Below are 18,000 nucleotides of genomic sequence, written 5' to 3' on the forward strand. Positions count from 1 at the left end.
GAACGATATTAAATGTCACTTTCAGTCATGATTCTTTTCAACTTGTGAATTTACTGTAGGTCTAATACAGCTCTCATTTAATCTCTATTTTCACTTTATACCAAAGTATGAGGGAAATAGTCATTTTAGACACCTATTAACCAGTGAATGGCTCTTTCTTTCAGTCTTAGCCAGAACTCGGAATGATATACACTTCAATCTACAATCACCCATTCAGACAAATCCTGCAAAATTTCCCAACATTGGTTATATCAAAGGCAACGCTTAGGGTATCTGTACGGTGGCCCTGAGAGGCCAAACGGACTGCAACTTAAGAAAACACCAGCAATAAGAAAAACACTGCAAAAGCACACAAAACACAACGGAAATAGGAAAAACGACAACGGAAATAGGAAAAAAGAAAACAGAAATAGGAAAAAACAGATTTCTAAAAGCACAAGGGAAGTGTTTCCAGGGAGACAATAACCCGACGGACCAGTTGCAGGAACCCAAAACATGGTAGGCGTGTTTTATCATGATTCATATAATACTGATGACGGATTTTTAGGCTAATAGTTAGGCTAACACACTTATCTCTCATCTTTTCTTTCCTCACAAAACCGATAGATCCTCCACTTCTTTTAAGTGTCTTCCAGCACAATTCTTAGCATATTTTGGTTCCTGCAACTGGTCCGTCGGGTTATTGTCTCCCCAGAAAACTTCCCTTGTGCTTTTGGAAATCAGTTTTTTCCTAGTTCTGTTTTTTTTCTCCTATTTCCGTGGTCGTTTTTCCTGTTTCCATTGTGTTTTGTGTGCTTTTGCAGCGTTCTTCTTATTGCTGGTGTTTCCTTAAGTTGTAGTCCATTTGGCCTCTCAGGGCCACCGTATATCTGCCTGTTGCTGCTGAATACTGTTTTGAGACGGTGTAGTCCCAAAAGGACTTGGCAGATAGGCTTAACAGAATTTGAACAGCTTTATAGCTTGAGCTCAGGAAATAAAATACAAAATGACAAGAAAAGCAACCTAAACTGAAAACTAGAAGTGATGACATAAAAGAGCAAACAGGGCACAATTGAGGAGGGAATAACGACGAGATGACAAGGAACAGAGGAAAACTTAAATACACAGGATAACGAGAGGATGGGCAACTGTGGAAAACACAGCTGGAACAAATCCAACCAATGAAACAGAGGAAGCGAAATGAAACATAACGCATAAAAGACGAGAGACTGTCAAAATAAAACGGGAAGTTACAAGCACACTGAGACTCAGACAAAGACACGTGCACTAGGACAGGGGACAACACACACGGAAACACATGACAAACCGGGGAGACAAAACAGACTGGACACAAAAAGGGGAACAGACATGAAAGCAATTTTTAAAACTATATTATCATGAATGCATTACTGATAGTTTAGGATGAAGTAATAGTTATCATCAATATCAGTTGTCATGATTCCACTAATAGATGTATTAAAAAACCGGAAGGGAATATTCAGAAAGTGTTATTGCAGAAACCATGAAACCTTGTTTTATCAACTAATTAAGCCTAAATGAAATGCTGACACAATGTTAAGCCAATAATCAACAGCTTACAAAATACTGATAATTTTGCTGTCATTTGCATATCCATACAATCATCTACCAGTACACAACTATGCAAAAGCCTTACTACAGAACATACCTGGGTTTTCTTCTTTTTTTTGACCCATTATGGCAGATTTCTTAAACCTTAGAATAATAAATGAAAAACACAAACTGCTACCGTTCTTCTTTCAGTAACAATATTCACTGCATTAGTGTTCAATTCACTGATTCACTCTTCATTGTGCTACCTCAGCTAGCCACCATGTGACCAGCTGCCTATGACCTGCAGTGTACGTCACACAGACGGTTTCTCACTAAAACAGGAAACTACTCAGCACAAAGTCAGAGTCACTCAGATGGAACAAGGACTCTGTGTGTGCTGTAAAGCTGGCCAACATTTATTAAGGTAAATTTCAAATGAGATCATTTTCAAACATCTGACTCTTTAAAAAGTAAATGTTGCGAATAGAAACGCGGTATCTAGGCAGCAAGTTGATCGCTGTGTGTTTTCCTGTGCGTATCAGTCTTTGCATTGCCCGGGGCATACCTGTTTTTTCCAAAGAAATGCCTGAGATGTATTAAACATCAAAGAGGCCATGCAAACCTGGCCATCTCTTTGATGTCATCTGTGTCACCTGCTCTCTTTTCTGTACATGTTTATGTGTGTGCATGCTTCGGACCTGTTTAGCATGACGGCATCCTCCAGCGACCCAGTAAACGTTCTATTATAGAGTTATCACAAGCACATCTATGGACACTTAAGAGTGTTCATGGCAGCTATAAAATCTATTAATGACACGCTGTCCTGAGGATAAAGTAGGAAAAGCTCACAAGTATCCAAGTATGCAGAGCTTAGGGGCCAACCATGATGTAACACGAGGGTACACAGAGTGGCAGTTACGGATGTGTGCGTGCATGCAAAGTTTTTACACCCGTGCAAACACAACTTTTCTCTCAGTGGACATGTCTTATATTGCACAGTTTGCAACAAGGGGTGAAGTGGTTCAAAACAAGTTCTGACACCTTCTTTGAGCACTAGCCAGACATTTCAGAAGCTTCTGGAGTTCCAGTGAAGCTGTGTTTGTTCAAGGTACTTCATCTTTGTCCACAGATCTAAATTTACAAGACAATAAATTATCACAGATCTAGTTCTCCGGGTGGCTTGCATGCATGTGTGCCAACGTGCACACACACTTTGTGGTTTGTCTGTCCCTTTAGGACTGTATATTTTTAGAGTGTGGGTAGTATTCTGACCTTTCATTAGATCTATACATAATGCTAAAGGATTTCAGGATGATTGTTGTTTACTCAGGCAGCTAGGCTAGGTCATCTTATCACCATGCCTACTTTACATTACTTTACTTTACAAGAAATTAAGACAAGTTCAATTAAAATAATCTAAAATGATCAGTATTATGATTATAAGCAGAAGCTTCATGCCATCTGCGCTGAACAATATGGTCCTGCATGGGTGTCCGTTTGAATAATACTCAGCTTATAGAGCGACAATTCAGCCAATGGAGAGGCTACGATGGCCTGTTGACAGGATCCAATAGCGAGTTGGGTGAGATGGTGATTGTTCAAAAGGTATGCTTGAACAGGAAAGAAGATCACTGTAGAGTTCACGGTTCAATTGTCTGTAATAAATGAAACAACAGAAGTAAATGTTGAGATCCCAAAAGGATATTCTTTTCTAACTCTTTTTTGTGAAGCATGGAAGATGTTTTCTGGATGGGAAACCGTGTTATAACGTATTCAAAGTGCTTTATGAGAAGGCAAACAAGGAAATTGTCTTTAAATGCATCAGCAAGTTCCATTATGCGTCTGTACAAATTTTACTGGGAGCAAAGGAGGAAGTGAGCTGACGTTCTTACGTGGAGAAGAGGCTGGCGTGAGCGAATGGATCAACAAACAGAGAAGACTGCTGTTTGTTCCTCATTTCAATTTAATAGTCAACGTGAAGATGGTTAATCCCTAACTTTATCCAAGTATTTATTATTGTAACCATGAAGATAACGACCTCCAAAGCTTAGTCAAGTCGTCATTTTAACCCAAATCAGATGTCTTCAAAATCAAATTAAAACTTTGCTCTTTTACAACACTTGACTGGGCTGCTTTTGTGCCTAAACCCAACCAAACCCTGAAAATCACAAAACTGATTCATTTCAAATACTATAACACTTGTGTAACACGCAGACAATAAAGATGTCCGATCAAAAAACGTATCTAGACATGCTAGATGATTAAACAATTGGACTTGTAGCAAATGAGTCACTTCATTGTTTAGAATGGAGTTCTTGGTGTTAGTCTGGAAGATGCCTCTGCTTTTCCGTTCAGTTCACGTACGTCTTTGTCTCTCTTCCACCTGTCCCATCAGAATGGGAACTCTGCCAAGCCTGACGACAGGCTGTTCTCCCTCCTGCAGCCTGCCAGGGGATGGGAATACACGCTGAGCTCATCCCTGGGCTGCCTGACCGGTGGCATCCAACAACATAATCCTCGCGGGGAACACATTACTGGGTCATTAGGCCAACTCTTCCACCTTCACTGCATGCCTCTAGGTTTCCCATTCAACCCATTCCCTTTTCCAGCAGCAACTTTTCCATCAGAAATTAATCCCAAACAATTACAATTTATTGAAATAGAATTCAACTGGATTAGTCCTAACCTTCAGCCTCTGTAAATCTCACCTTTATCCCCCTTTCACCTCAGCGTTTAAACATAGCAACCCCCCTTCAGTACTTCTCTTCTGAGGAGATGGTTGCCAGATTGGACCCCGTACATCAGGGCAAACTTTTCTTCCAACTGACAAGGAGGCACTTGACTCTGTTATTGTTTATGAAGAGAAAGCTGGGGTCAAGTTCACAGGCTGGGAGAGAAAAAGAGAGGGAGAAAGTCTGTTCCAGCTCCAGCCCCAGGAGGGGAAGCATAACTCAGCCGTGTTTGTGCTTCCCTAATACCTTTTGATTTTGCAGAAAATTGTGAGCTAAACTGCATCGCACAAATATTCGCCAGAGCTTAGCTTCTTTGCCTCACCTCGCCGCCTCTCGCAAACCTGTACCCACTCTGCTCTGTCTGGTCGTGCATGTGCTTCTCTCTGAAAACAAAGACAGTAGCTGCCTGTCTGGCCAGCTCTAAGCAGAAATACAAATGTCTACAAAAGTAGCTTAGCTTTAACACCAGCTTTGGCATAAACACGGGGAACTGTTTTCTCAAGCTTTTTGAAGAAGTAACACTTTGCAGCAGCTATTGCTAATTCTAATAGTTTCAATTCCGACAGGGATTTTTCCCGATTTGTTTACACGTTTGCTAGAATTAATGGGGTCAGCTGAAGCAACTGCGGTATTCCTATTTTCCAACGTCAGAGGCCTACAAATGTTCAGCTCCGGGCTGATGAAAACTGCATTTGTGCATGTCAAAAAGTCAAGAAGTGGTTCTTGAGCTTGTGAAAGATCTCTGGATGCTTCCGAGGTCTTTTTATCTGTCAGGAGCGATTTGAGAGGATGACAGGACAACGGCCAAAAACTGAAGACAACATGAACGCACAAACAAACATGGGAATGAAGGTGAGGGTGGTAAACTCCAGACACAATCTGTGTGTGTGTGTTTCCAGCGCTGCCTCAGCACTCTCTGACTTACACATGTGGTTCGTATTTAAGCCATAGTGCTGTTCCACTGGACGATTTGGCTCTGTTCTTCTAATCGCACATTCCCTGTTTTTTCTCCTTTACTTCTGCTCGGCTTTAAGTGGTGCAGATTTCATAAATATTTAGGCGTAATATAATAATATGTATAATGACTTCTCTCACTGAACTACTTTATTTATTTATCAGCCTACAACTCATTGTAATTAATAACAATATATGATAATCGTTTTTCATCTGGGCTGGAGGTTTATTTTAGTCTCTTTTATGATCGATCTTTTAAAATGAAGTTTTTGAAAAGGGCAGGAACAGCATAATAACCAACAGTAAACAGAAGAAACAGCACAATACTGGGTCACTAAAATTATTAATGACTGGCACACAATATGTGTTTTTTAAAGATATATACAAACACATTAAAACATTTGTCTTTAAAGTCGAAAACGCCTTTAATAAAAAGTAAAATATTTTTGTGATTGAATTATCTGATTTTACAGGGTTGTAAAACAAAGGCGCCATCATTAGTTCTAATCATTTCTGTCTGTGGTCACGGATCAACGGCGCACAATAGGACCCTCTCCACCTCAGCATCATCACCACCCCTCCAGCCAGCACGTACGCACACACGCGCGCACCTTTCTCCATCCATCCTTTTTAATATCTCGTTCCTCGTCAAACTCTGTAACCCCTTCTTCTGCCCAATGAGCGAGAGGAGTTATCAGCGGCGAGCCCTCCCTCATGTCTCTCTCTCTCTCTCTCTCTCTCCCTCTCTCTCTCAGCTCGGACACTGTCCACCGTGCACTAATAAAGGAGAGATCCGGTGCAAGCATCCGACCCAGCACACAGCCGACAGAACCGCAGTCTCTCGTCTGAAAACACTTGGCTCCAGCTCTGATTCGGACCCTACTTTTGCCCCTGAACCAAGTTAAAAACAAAACAAACAAACAAAACGAAAACAAGGATAAGTGTTTGTGCGGGAACTAACTACCGACACTTGTTGCTCGCCTCTCCAGGTAAACCTCCTGTTGGCATCCAGAAGCTCTCAGTGGAGAGTCTGGTGCGCACATGGCACCGACGACGCGCTCCTCTCTTTGCTGACAGCCGCGCTACATGAAGCCGCACATTGGATAATGAGGCCTCCCTGCTGTACGGCTGCTCTCACACCTAACAATATCAAGTGAAGTTTGGAGTTTCTTTTGAGATTTGATTTTTTTTTTTTTTTTTTTTTTTTTTTTTTGTCTTTTTTGGTGCATCTTGGGCTAAAAAAAAGTGAGGAAAAGTCATGTTGGGGTTAAACAGGATTCCCGGTCTCCGTGCAGCTCAGATTCAGCGCTGTGGTTCGCCGGCGGGAGCTAGACTCTCACCCCGATCTTCTTCATGCCAGAACGCCGGTGCCAGTTCGAGGATTTATTGCGCGTGTCTGTTACTGCTGCTGCTTGTGACGCCTCGGGTGGACTCCTCATGGTGGTGAGTCTGCATCCATCACACATACTGGCCTACCTACCTGCTACACTGATTTATTTACTAGAGTATCATCATCATTATTATTATGCTAATAATAATTTAGCATAACAATTTTAAATAATAAAATTTAAAATGCCCACAAAATATAAGGGATTATTCTAACCCAGCTCTATTTTCTTTCCCTAGAAAACTGTTCAGGGATCCAAAGCGAGATCAAGTGTAACTTATGAAGATTATTTTAATAACATTTTTCCGAAAGCAAAAGCAAAAAAGAAACAAAAAAACAAAAAACTTCATTCCAGCTAATTTTCCAGCGGCGAACAGAAAAGGCGGTTATGAGGGTTGAGGGTTTGGATCAGTTAATTTATTATCGCGGACGCACTGTACAGCTGACAGTGCTTTTCTCATCAGAATTGATGGCAACCTTTTAATACTCTTTTTTTCCTTTCCTTTCCTTTCTTTTCTTTTTTTTTTGTTTAGAAAATTTTGTGCATAGTCTTATTGAGCTGGCTTGTAATAGTCGTATATGATATCTGCCACTAAAGAGTGCGCTTACGACTGATTTTACGAGGTAGCGAGTGTAAAGAAAAACTCTTAATGCGCTTTTCTGTCATCATCCAATTTAATTCAACTGACTCGAAAATGAGCAAAGAGCACGACAGGACGTTAAAGTAAGAAAAAGAAAATTGTATGAGTTCATAAGTAAGATTCAAACTTCTTTGCGTCTAAAATGCCTTTTCTTCGTGTCGGTGTGCTGGCCTGCCATGTTGAGTAATAATAATAGAGCGATAAACGTAATTTATGTCGGCGCTGTTGGCTGAGCGCGTGTTCGGCTCAGCTGGAGCCCGCATTGGACAAGGCACAGCAGTCATTAATTCACCAGGTACCACTCACAAACACACATGACTTCACTAAAACACCACCCAAACCAGCCGCGCAGAGCGTAGGCGAACGGGTTAAAAAATATCTCACTGCCTGCGCACTAACATAAGTGAAAATGTCCATGCCTGTGAGTGTGTTTACAGGAGAAGTGTCTGTGTGTGGGCAGGCGTAGGGATGATGGAATGCCTAATAGTTTGTGTAGATTGAAAGCAGTTATGGGTAGAGGCTTTGACTTGGCATTACTGACTTTGGGTGGGATTCAGTGTGTAGGAGATATACTGCTTCCTCTAACTGTTCCTTATATTTATTTATGTATTTGTTTTTGGTTGGATCGCTGCTGAGTGGTGACAGGGACAGATCAGGAGCTATAGCACCTTAGGCTGGGAGCAAAAAAATGTTATGGGCTGCTGTAGCCACTTGAGAAATGAACAAAATAATATGTCTAATTCAATAAAATTGCTGTAAATGTTCATCCGAAATGACTTTGTTTTACTAATTGAGAGGGGACAATAAAACAGAGATGGTGAGTGTGCATTGCTGACATTCATCCTTTGTGTGTGCATGCCTCTACCAGAAGTTTGACTTGGGTTCCTTATATGTAACAGAAAAGAAAAGTAATTTCATATTTATTTGTTCTGTTTTCTTTCTTTTTTCTTTTGCATTAGTAACAAGTTCTGGCTGTGTCATTTAAAATCAGAGCAGAGCTCGGTGTCACCATGTCTCCCAGTCGTCTTTCTCTTGTGATCCACAGTGCAGCAAGTTGTTTTAGACCTGTGGATAATGATTTACTATCCTATAAAATCCACAAGTCCTCCTTACTCTCAGAGAGAGGGCGAGAGCGAAGAGAGAAAATTAAGTGTGAATTGCTGCTCTGGCACTTTCCTTTGATGAGCACTCTGTTCTTTTTTTCCTCCCCTCTAATCCCTCTCTGGGGAGTGTAGAGTCTCCAGTCTCCATCCTCTTGCCCGGCCTCATAAAACATGACCACACAGCTACAGGCTCCCTGGCCTCTCCTCACTGAACCGCCAAAGCCTTGTGACCACCAAGCTGCAAGAGGTCTCGCGCTCACGCACACACACCGAGAGGCCTATCACAATTAGAGTTTATTCTGGGCAATCTCAATGCACCATTTATCTTGATAGGACACTGTAAAAGTCTGTTTTATTATGGCGAGGGAGAGAGACTGCAAGAGGCATGCAGAAGAACAGTGAGCAAGATGAGAGCAATCAGGCAGAGGACAGAGAGGAATAAAGTGAGTAAATGGGTTCTTAGTTTGACAGGGTTATTGGAGGCCCCAGACTTCGTGCTCTGATTTGTGACAGCATGATTTCAACTATCCCTTTGGGAAACATTTAAACACACGTACACACACAGGTCTTGTGGGGAGAGGTTAAGTGCTTATTTATTTGGAGAGCGGAGTAAATGGTTTCCACTCCCCTCCTACTCGCAAACCTTAAACTGTTAAGTGTAGTGAACTCTGACTTACAGAGGACTGGAACTGCAGCTCTCCTTTACGCCACTCACCACCTATAGGTGCGCGTTTCCACTTGTGCCTACATGTTCGCATAAGGGCACCAGGGTTTTTCAATCAATTATGATATATAATCAATCGCTCTTGCCTGCTGATTTTTGAATACGCACGGCCAGGGGATTGTGGATTCAGTTTGAAATAGCTCTAAATGCGTTTTTCCCCCTTTTGTTTGTTTATCGTAGGTATATCGGCGCACTCGGTGCCCGTGTAATCTGTGACAACATCCCCGGCCTGGTGAACAAGCAGCGGCAGCTTTGCCAACGCCACCCTGACATCATGCAGGCAATTGGGGAGGGAACCAAAGAGTGGATCAGAGAGTGCCAGCACCAGTTCAGACACCATCGATGGAACTGCAGCACACTGGACCGTGACCACACTGTCTTTGGACGTGTCCTGCTGAGGAGTAAGTCTGCGTGTGTGTGGAAACTAAATGTGATGCCAGAGGGAATGGATGGTGAAGCCAACCTCTGATTGTGACTATGTGAATCCTCATTTTCACCTTTCTTGTTCAGTTTTTCTTACTTGCCTTTCACTTCTCTTTGTTCTTCTGCTTTCACTTTGTTCTGTCTTGCTTTTCCTACTTTACGTATGCTAGTACGCCGTGTTTACAGTCAGTAATGGACTGTTGTAATGCTTATGCCTCATCAATAAACACACACACATCAAGACGTGGAATTGTCGTCATTTGGTTTTTCAGCCCCTGCCAGAAATTTCAACTTTGCTGCACAGTCATGCACACACACAGGCACAGTCCCATACACATTTTTGCTTCAGTCTTTAAAGGCAGCGTATGTATAATTCATCCTCTTGAAGACCTTTAGAAGTGAGAACAATCGCCTGGTGATTTAGCATTAAAGATTAAATGATACGTTATTCATAATGATTTTCTTTTCCAAATGCTTTCTTTGATAGTAGCAAGCATTAAACGACTATTGTTGCATTCTGAATGTAGCATGGGTGCAGCATTGTGTCTACAAGTCACTCAGGAAGGAGTGTCACATTGATGCTAATCCTTCACAATTATATGCATAGATTATGCTTTATGTTTCACTTTGTTGCATTTTTGAAAGGCATAAAAGGAAATCCTCCATTAGCAGCTGCTCACTGTTGTGTCGGGGCGCAGGTTGCGCGAAAAGATGTTTGTCTCTGCGAACTTGGTTTCTGACATCACTGACTTTCCGTGGCTTGCTACTGCTATCCCAAGCATGTGTGGGGGCTGATGATGCATGGAAAAAAAAAAAAGTAGCAGATATGGAGATAAAGGCTGCATGTGTGTGTATGGGGTGGAGACGAATAAACAGTAATGTAGATGTAAATATTTAGAGAGATATTCTCACTGTCAGACAAACATCGCAGGTTTGAAAGATGACCAGCAGTGCCCTCCTCAGCCCTCTCCCACATACAACCCCCCCACCCCCACTGCCCCCATCTCCTCACAGAAGAAATGGGACACTCCAGTGAATACAGAGCATGCAGGTTGGATCGCACAAACTCTTAAGGAGCAGGGTGAATGTGAAGTGTCCCGCCCTTAGTTAGCTAAAGTGCTGGTATTTTCATTTGGTGAAACTTAATCCTTTGACACATTTTGAGAAGAAGATCTCGCTTCACTAATGCAGCTAGGTGCTAAAAGCTTTAAATGCAAAAATGCTTCTGATAAATGCAGTCAACATTACTGTATCCTAGCTTCTTCCAGGTTATCACACAAACGCAAACATCTTTAAAAGGAGGGCACACACGGTTGGATGACTCTGTGATCAATAAGCAAGATGTGTCAATTAAGGTTTATACTTTCAGGAGCTGAATGTTCTTAGAACAGTTCCAGGCTGGAACGGAACAATATAGGGTCAAAGATGATGTTCACTGAGTCCATCCAACTAATGATTTTTGGATTTTTGTTAAACGCCACTTGTTTTCTCAGGGCGAGATTGTGAAATCATTAGGGCCTTTATCTTTATCGAATTTCATGGCTAATTTCTGTTTAAATATCCTGACCTGGGCAAACTGACAGACCAAATAGCCAAGTTACTGCTTGTGAAATTCACTAGCAGCCAGTTTTAGAAATAGAGAATAACGATCTCATTTCAGTTTCATTTCAGGTTCTCCTGTTTGTTTTCAACTTTGAGCACAGAGACACCAAATAAAAATGGTTTTTATCCCGTCGATAAACTGTCTAAAAACAAAGAAGCTCCCATGCCTCTTGCTGCCATGTTTTTTGGATTATTCATTCCCGGAGGTGCTGCAAAAAGCAACTGTGACCAAACACTATATCTAATTCTCTCTGTGTCTTTGGCCAAACAAAAGATGAGTCATATTCTAAAGAACGAAAGAGACCAGAAAAGAACAGATGAGCAGAGCAATGGTAGATAATGCTGTCATGACATCACCCTGGCGCTGATTAATGGGGTATCACTGTGTCTGTATTCAAACAATTTATGTGAGCAGAGGAGAGCCCCACAGCTAGGATTATTTCCATGATAATATTTAAACAGAGCTGGTCTATACTCTACTTCAAGCCTGATATGCCCCGTCAGCTGCACCTTCAATGTCCTAATGGCTCATACCTAGGCCCTGTCATAGCATTATGTATATTTGTGTATGCATGATAACATGTGGGCTGCAAAGTCTTTGGAACTCAGAGAATCTATTGCATGGCATGATATGAGTAACTGCAGTTTCCGTATTCAGAAACGGATTGTGTTATTCTAACCTCTACCCCCATCTAACCTCTGTTTCTCATTCGGGTTTTCTGCTTTTACTCTCAGGCAGCCGTGAAGCAGCATTCGTCTATGCCATCTCCTCAGCAGGAGTAGTCTACGCGCTCACTCGAGCCTGCAGCCAGGGGGAGCTGAGGACGTGCAACTGCGACCCACACAAACGCGGACGAGATAAAGATGATAGAGGAGAGTTTGACTGGGGTGGCTGTAGCGATAACATCAACTACGGGATAAAGTTTGCCAAAACATTCATAGATGCCAAAGAGAGAACGGTCCGAGATGCTCGGGCACTCATGAACCTGCACAACAACCGCTGTGGCAGAACAGTAAGTGTGTGACTGCATTAAGAAACATTTGAACATAAGGAACCCATGATGCAGATGTTTCAAGCGTACATTTAACAAAATTTAAAAGCAAACAGACACTTTTAGTTTTATATTCCCGAAATGGATAATCATCAGTGGCTTTCACAATTACATTATTACTGAATCTATATGTGAAAACTATGGTGGCCCTGAAAGGTTAAAAGGACTGCTTAAGAAAACAGTAGCAAAATAGAAAAATGGTGCAAAAGCACAAATAAACATAATAGAAGTTCAATAAAACATAATGGACAAAGAAAAAATCTCACAAAAACAACCCCAGGGGTTAGCTCAGAACTCGCAGCATACTTGCTCTTTTTCACTTAAAAGCACGGCTGCAGCATGTTCATGCACAGAGCCTGGTCAGTGCTCTGTATATGGCTTATTTAGCAAGTCACAAATACACAACAGTTGCAAGTTTTACAGTTTTAGTACTGTTTACATTCACTTGGACTGTTGGGACTTAGGGTTGGTGGGGTGAGTGAGAAATCTGAGTTGAGGGGGTGTTCCAGATTAAAATTTCGACTTCTTATATAATCTGGAACACGGTACAACAGCAAATCAGTAATGGAAAGCGTTTACCCACAGTTTTATTAGAGTCTAGTGAATAAAACACACACGTTACCCTGCATTTTTTTCTCCCTCACTAATCCAAACATTCTGTCTCAGTGCGATCATTCACATGTTTTGGTTTTTGTCACTTCTGCAGCTGTTTCGTCAAATTAATGTCTCTCAAAAAACACTTCCATTGTGTTTTGTGTGTTTTTGCTGCTTTTTTCTTAAATTGCAGTGTGTTTGACCTCTCAGGGCCACCGTAGAAACCATCTAGGCAGAGATGAAAAAGGTGTTGTCTTCATATGTTAATTCTAATCCGATGTGAATCAGATTCATTACAAAATTCAGTAGAAACATCTCTTTCAGGAAATGACATCCTGCGTAATTTGCTGATGGCAGTGACATTAGGAAATTCAGTAAAAAATCCACGTGTCACAAACTAATTAACTCAAAACCCGAGATGACAAAGCTAAAACTACCCACAAGACATTGGGTGTAGTAAGAGGTGCATTTAATGAGGAAATATATCATAATTTGTATAAAAGAAAATAAAAAAAAAAATCCTGCAGTGGTGCTGCATTCTGAGAATTTGCAAAATCTCCTTCACTTAGGCGGTGAAGCGCTTCATGAAGCTGGAGTGTAAATGTCACGGAGTGAGCGGCTCTTGCACGCTACGGACATGCTGGAATGCTATGTCAGACTTCAGGAAGACGGGTGACTACCTGAGGAGAAAATACAACGGGGCTATCGAGGTGATGATGAATCAAGATGGGACAGGTCTCACTGTAGCTAACAAGGACTTCAGGAAGCCTACCAAAAATGACCTGGTGTACTTTGAGAGCTCTCCGGATTACTGCCTGCAAGACAAAGCAGCAGGTAAGACGGCAGAACTGAAAGACAGGGAAGCATTTTCTCATGGATGTTGATGGATTGCCCCGACTGTGTTATGTTTTAGGGGTGTTATGTGTATGCTGTGTGTATACTCATGCATGACTAGTGTGTTTGTGTGTGTCCGTGTGTGTGTGTGTGTGTGTGTGTGTAATGGTAGTCAGATAACACAGCCTGTGTGATGTCTGTGGAAGCTAATATCCTTGTACCCTGGGGAAATGGCCGTTGACGGCTGTGACCACCTGACCTCTGTCAGTCTCTGTCAGCACACACACACATATACACATGACCCCATGGTCCGGGGATGTCTTCATCAACCTTTGCACAATGCACCTGATCATTTATGTCCATTTCTGATAGGCTCTTTGATGGATGCATTACTATCAGACAGATTTTGGGGGACTGACATCAACGGCCGCATCACTGAGAAGCTCTTCCCAGTTCTCCCTCACCCTTGCTCCCTTTGTCTGCCTTTTCCTTTGCCCCTCATCCGTCCTCCCCCTCTTTCTCACCTTCCCAGTGGAATCCACAGCCTAGGGACACAAGCAGCTAATTTAATTTCTGTCTGTCACAGTCTCTCTCCCTCTCTGTCTGTCTGAACTAAGCATAGCTGGAGGCCAAAGTGGGCCTCAGAGTGTGAGAGCCTGTCTGTCTGTCACGCTCCACTGTCCATTTAACCCGCACACACACACCCATACACACACATAGGGTGGCTTCAAAGGGAGCAGTGGCTTGGGAAAGGCAGTGTAACTATAGGCCACTCTACCAACACCGCATAGTTGTGTGTGTGGGTTTGTTGTTCTACGGGCAGCTTGTTGTGATAGGTAGCAGTTCAAACAGGGAACTTCTCACACCAAACATGAGCGCTAATCTCGTTTGGGATGACATTCACATAAGACACAGACGATATGAAACGGCAATGGCCACACCGAGCATTACGATACGTTCACTATTGGTGGTTAACATGTTGCACTGATCAAACCTCTGAGTTCTGTTGCAGAAATTTAAAAAAAGATTATTATTTGTATTATAGTGATTGAAAAGGCAAGGATAAACTTGTTTAAAGGACATACTTAAAGATGGTAATTTAAAAAAAGAGAAAATTGTTGTACCTACAAATTTCTGTTTTTAGGATCCTTTCATTAACACCACAGTCTACCTATCCTCTGATCCCATATTCATATATTATTGTATTTAGTTTTTGTTTTATAATTAAGACATTCAGCTCTACCTCTTTGTTGCGCAGCCACATTTCTAATAAAGATTTTGGTTGCTTAAAAAACAAGACAAAGATATTTATCAGATGTTCAACACATTGGATCCAGGTGTGCTCCTGCAGGGCTGACATTACCTGCTTGCCTTCATGTTTATCCTTGTGCCAGTTGTTGCCAATTTAGAATCACTTCATACCTTCAATGGCACAATTTTTATACTCCCCAAAGACAATTTGCTTTGGCAGGCGATTGGTCAGCCATCGGGAGACGTGACCTAACTGCTACCTGCTCTTCCTAATGGTTTTCCCTGTTGTCTCTGGGTCTCGTTATGTCTTGCCACTTGATGCCAAGTATCTGGCGAGAGGGGTGCTGTTGGGTGTGCTAAACTTTGTGTGATTGAGAAATGTCTCTTTTTAAAATGAATAGATGCTAAAGGTTTAATTTTATGTTGGCAATACATTTAAAAACAATCTGGATAAGAGTCATGTTTACCACTGTGTTATTTCACCTCTTCTTTTAGCAACACTGTAAATGTTTGGGAGCTAAGTAGACTGCTGTAGATCTAAAAATGTTTTCCCATTCTTGTTAGATATAGGATTTCAGCCACTCAATGGTTAGGGGCCTCCTTTGCATCATTTTATAATGCGCTGAATGTTTTCAGCGGGTGAGAGGTCTGCACTGCAGGCAGCCTGGTGGAGCCGTGCTGCAGGAATACATACAGGATGTGGTTTGCTGTTGTCTTCCTGAAATAAACAAGTCTCTAAATTATCTATTCATTTGAAGAAAAAAAACATACACAACATCTTAACTTTTTAGGGAATTAGGTTTTACTTTTGCTGACAGTTTGCTGACTACTAACAAAAGGAGCCAATGCGTAAATGAAGCCACGTTGCGACCAGATGAATTTCAGATATGAAAATAGAAGGGGAAGGCCAAACAGTGTAGCTAAGGATGACATAAATTAGTAGAATTATGATCAATCTAAATAAATCAGAAATACTTTTAACCTTGTAACACCAAGTGTATCATATTTTATACACAAGTTTAGACCTGTAAATCATCAGTGTGATTTATCTAACCCTATCTATATCTGACTATAGCCTTGTGTTTAGAGCTGTTTAGAGTAAGTAGCAGAGAAGTGAAACGGGACCAATAAATTCTGTTTTGCCATTCTGTTGCAGGTTCCCTGGGCACAGCCGGACGGGTCTGCAATAAGACATCGCGCGGCACAGACGGCTGTGAGGTCATGTGCTGTGGGCGTGGCTACGACACCACGAGAGTCAAGCAAATCACCAAGTGCGAGTGCAAGTTCAAGTGGTGCTGCTCTGTGGAGTGTAAGGACTGTGAAGAAGCTGTAGACATACACACATGCAAGGCTCCCAAACGAGCTGAATGGCTGGACCAGACCTGAGGACACGCCCCCTACGCTCCCTGCAATGCAACCCCGCCCCTTTCCCCTGTGCAGGATATCCTGTGGAACACGGCATTCTGGGAAAGTTTGTCCAAAAGTGCTCTGCATCTCCGCCTTCCCCTCCCCTCCCCGCAACCTCGACTCAATGCATGGCTTTTCTACCTGTCTCTGTGAAAGCACTAGAATTCAGTACCCGTCAATATGAATTAATACCCATTAGCTCCTGTTTGTGAACGGTCCTGTGACTGAACTGCTGGGATCAGATGAACAGTGATACCAGTGATACCACCTTTGGGGTTCAGGTGGATTAGGCTTTCACTAAAGATTCAGTTCTTGGGTTAAAAATGGTTTGCTGCTTTCATGATGCTTTAAAGACTAATTTTTACATTAACTGAGCCTTCAAACATATCCAGTATTATTACAACAACATCATATACTCACATAACGTTGCTTCATTTTGGGGGAAATACACTTTTACCTAAAAACGAAAAAGAAAAAAGAATACTAGGTTGGACTTGGTAAGTGCAATTTGAGTGGACATCTAAGTGTAAGTTTGGCTGTGTGTGGCCAAACAGTCCAAACAGAGGACTAACAGAGGACAGAGAAATAGACATTGTGTTATTGGAACTTTGAATGCGACTGCAAAAACAAAAAAAAGAAGAAGAAGAAGGAAAAAAAAGCTGTTTAAAGCGATTTATTTAAGCTGTAAAGTGTTGTTTCGTTTCTCATCCGAGGAAGACGCTGCACTACATTGGCTGACAAAAGGAGAGAGAAGAGCGCTCCCATTACTGTGATTATCTGGTGTACTCCAGTTTTCAGCATGCTGCTGAGAAGAAGATGAAGAAAACCAAGGCCTTGATGGCCGTTCAGTCACACCAAACCACAACATCAGACAGATTTCACTTCTTTGCTCTTCATCTTGCTTGTATAACATTGTGTATATTGCCTTATCTAAGCAGATGTTCATATGAAATATATGGTGCATTAGTCTGACACTGGAATCCTGGTTTTTTGTTCAGATGAGCATATATATTGAGGCTGCAGGCAATAATACAAAGAAAGCAGGGCTAATCTGTGTGACAGTGAGTAAACATTGCCCTGCTGTCATAACGTGCCATGTTATTGCCATCACACACACACACACTTGGTGTCCTTACTACCATGAGCTGAGAGACACTGGAGCACTAATAATACAATATATGTTAGTACAAAGGCTGATTCTGTGTGGGTTGGGGAGGGTGTGTGATATCAGTCAAGGGGAGGGAAGTGTTTGATTAAAGGCCCAGCTTAAACCCCAACCCCTGCTGGCCCTATCCCACCCTTCGCTATGTGGAATTCCAGGTGGGTCCCAGGCTAATGACTAGATGGCTGTAATTACCCGGGGCTGTTGATAGCTGGTGATTGGACATGGTTGTGCCACAGAGGACCTAGTGTGGGCTCCCGCTGGGACCACATTTAATCAAAGGCTTCTTGGCCGACTTATCAAAGGGAATACTTTTCCAGCAATCTTCTTTGCTTCAGCCCCCTCAGCTCCCCAGACTCTCTGTCCAGTTCAGTCTCAGTTATATTAGAGAGTCCAGAGACTCCTGATAAGATGTACGGGATATCACATACAAGAACAAAAAGTAGTGTGCATGTGTATGCTTTTGGAAGATCCGACAGATAAAGCTTTAAACTGCTGCTTCTTCACCACAGCTAAAATTAGTCTTATTACAATTTTTTGATGCAAGGTTATAATACTTGAAGCTGTTTCAGAGACCATCCCT

General features: G+C 42.0%; 1 protein-coding gene and 1 long non-coding RNA gene across 3 annotated transcripts in view; one reads left to right on the top strand and one right to left on the bottom strand.

The window, feature by feature from the left end:
- Positions 1 to 5,761: 5,761 nt before the first annotated feature.
- On the top strand, positions 5,762 to 17,208 carry LOC116330800 (protein Wnt-2b-A). Its single transcript, XM_031753241.2, has 5 exons — positions 5,762 to 6,680; positions 9,273 to 9,493; positions 11,853 to 12,130; positions 13,333 to 13,597; positions 16,005 to 17,208. The coding sequence occupies exons 1-5, from the start codon at positions 6,496 to 6,498 to the stop codon at positions 16,232 to 16,234; spliced, it is 1,179 nt and encodes a 392-aa protein (XP_031609101.1). The 5' UTR covers positions 5,762 to 6,495; the 3' UTR covers positions 16,235 to 17,208.
- Positions 13,314 to 18,000, bottom strand: part of LOC120435413 — a 28,947-nt gene continuing 24,260 nt past the window's right edge. For both annotated transcript variants that reach the window (XR_005609711.1, XR_005609710.1), the window contains exons 3-5: positions 16,676 to 16,712; positions 13,536 to 13,578; positions 13,314 to 13,443 (exon numbers count right to left, since the gene is read on the bottom strand). This is a non-coding gene — a long non-coding RNA (uncharacterized LOC120435413). The remainder of the gene's footprint in view (positions 13,444 to 13,535; positions 13,579 to 16,675; positions 16,713 to 18,000) is intronic.

This window comes from Oreochromis aureus, linkage group 20 (genome assembly GCF_013358895.1).
Source record: "Oreochromis aureus strain Israel breed Guangdong linkage group 20, ZZ_aureus, whole genome shotgun sequence".
In the NCBI taxonomy this organism is placed as follows: domain Eukaryota; kingdom Metazoa; phylum Chordata; class Actinopteri; order Cichliformes; family Cichlidae; genus Oreochromis; species Oreochromis aureus.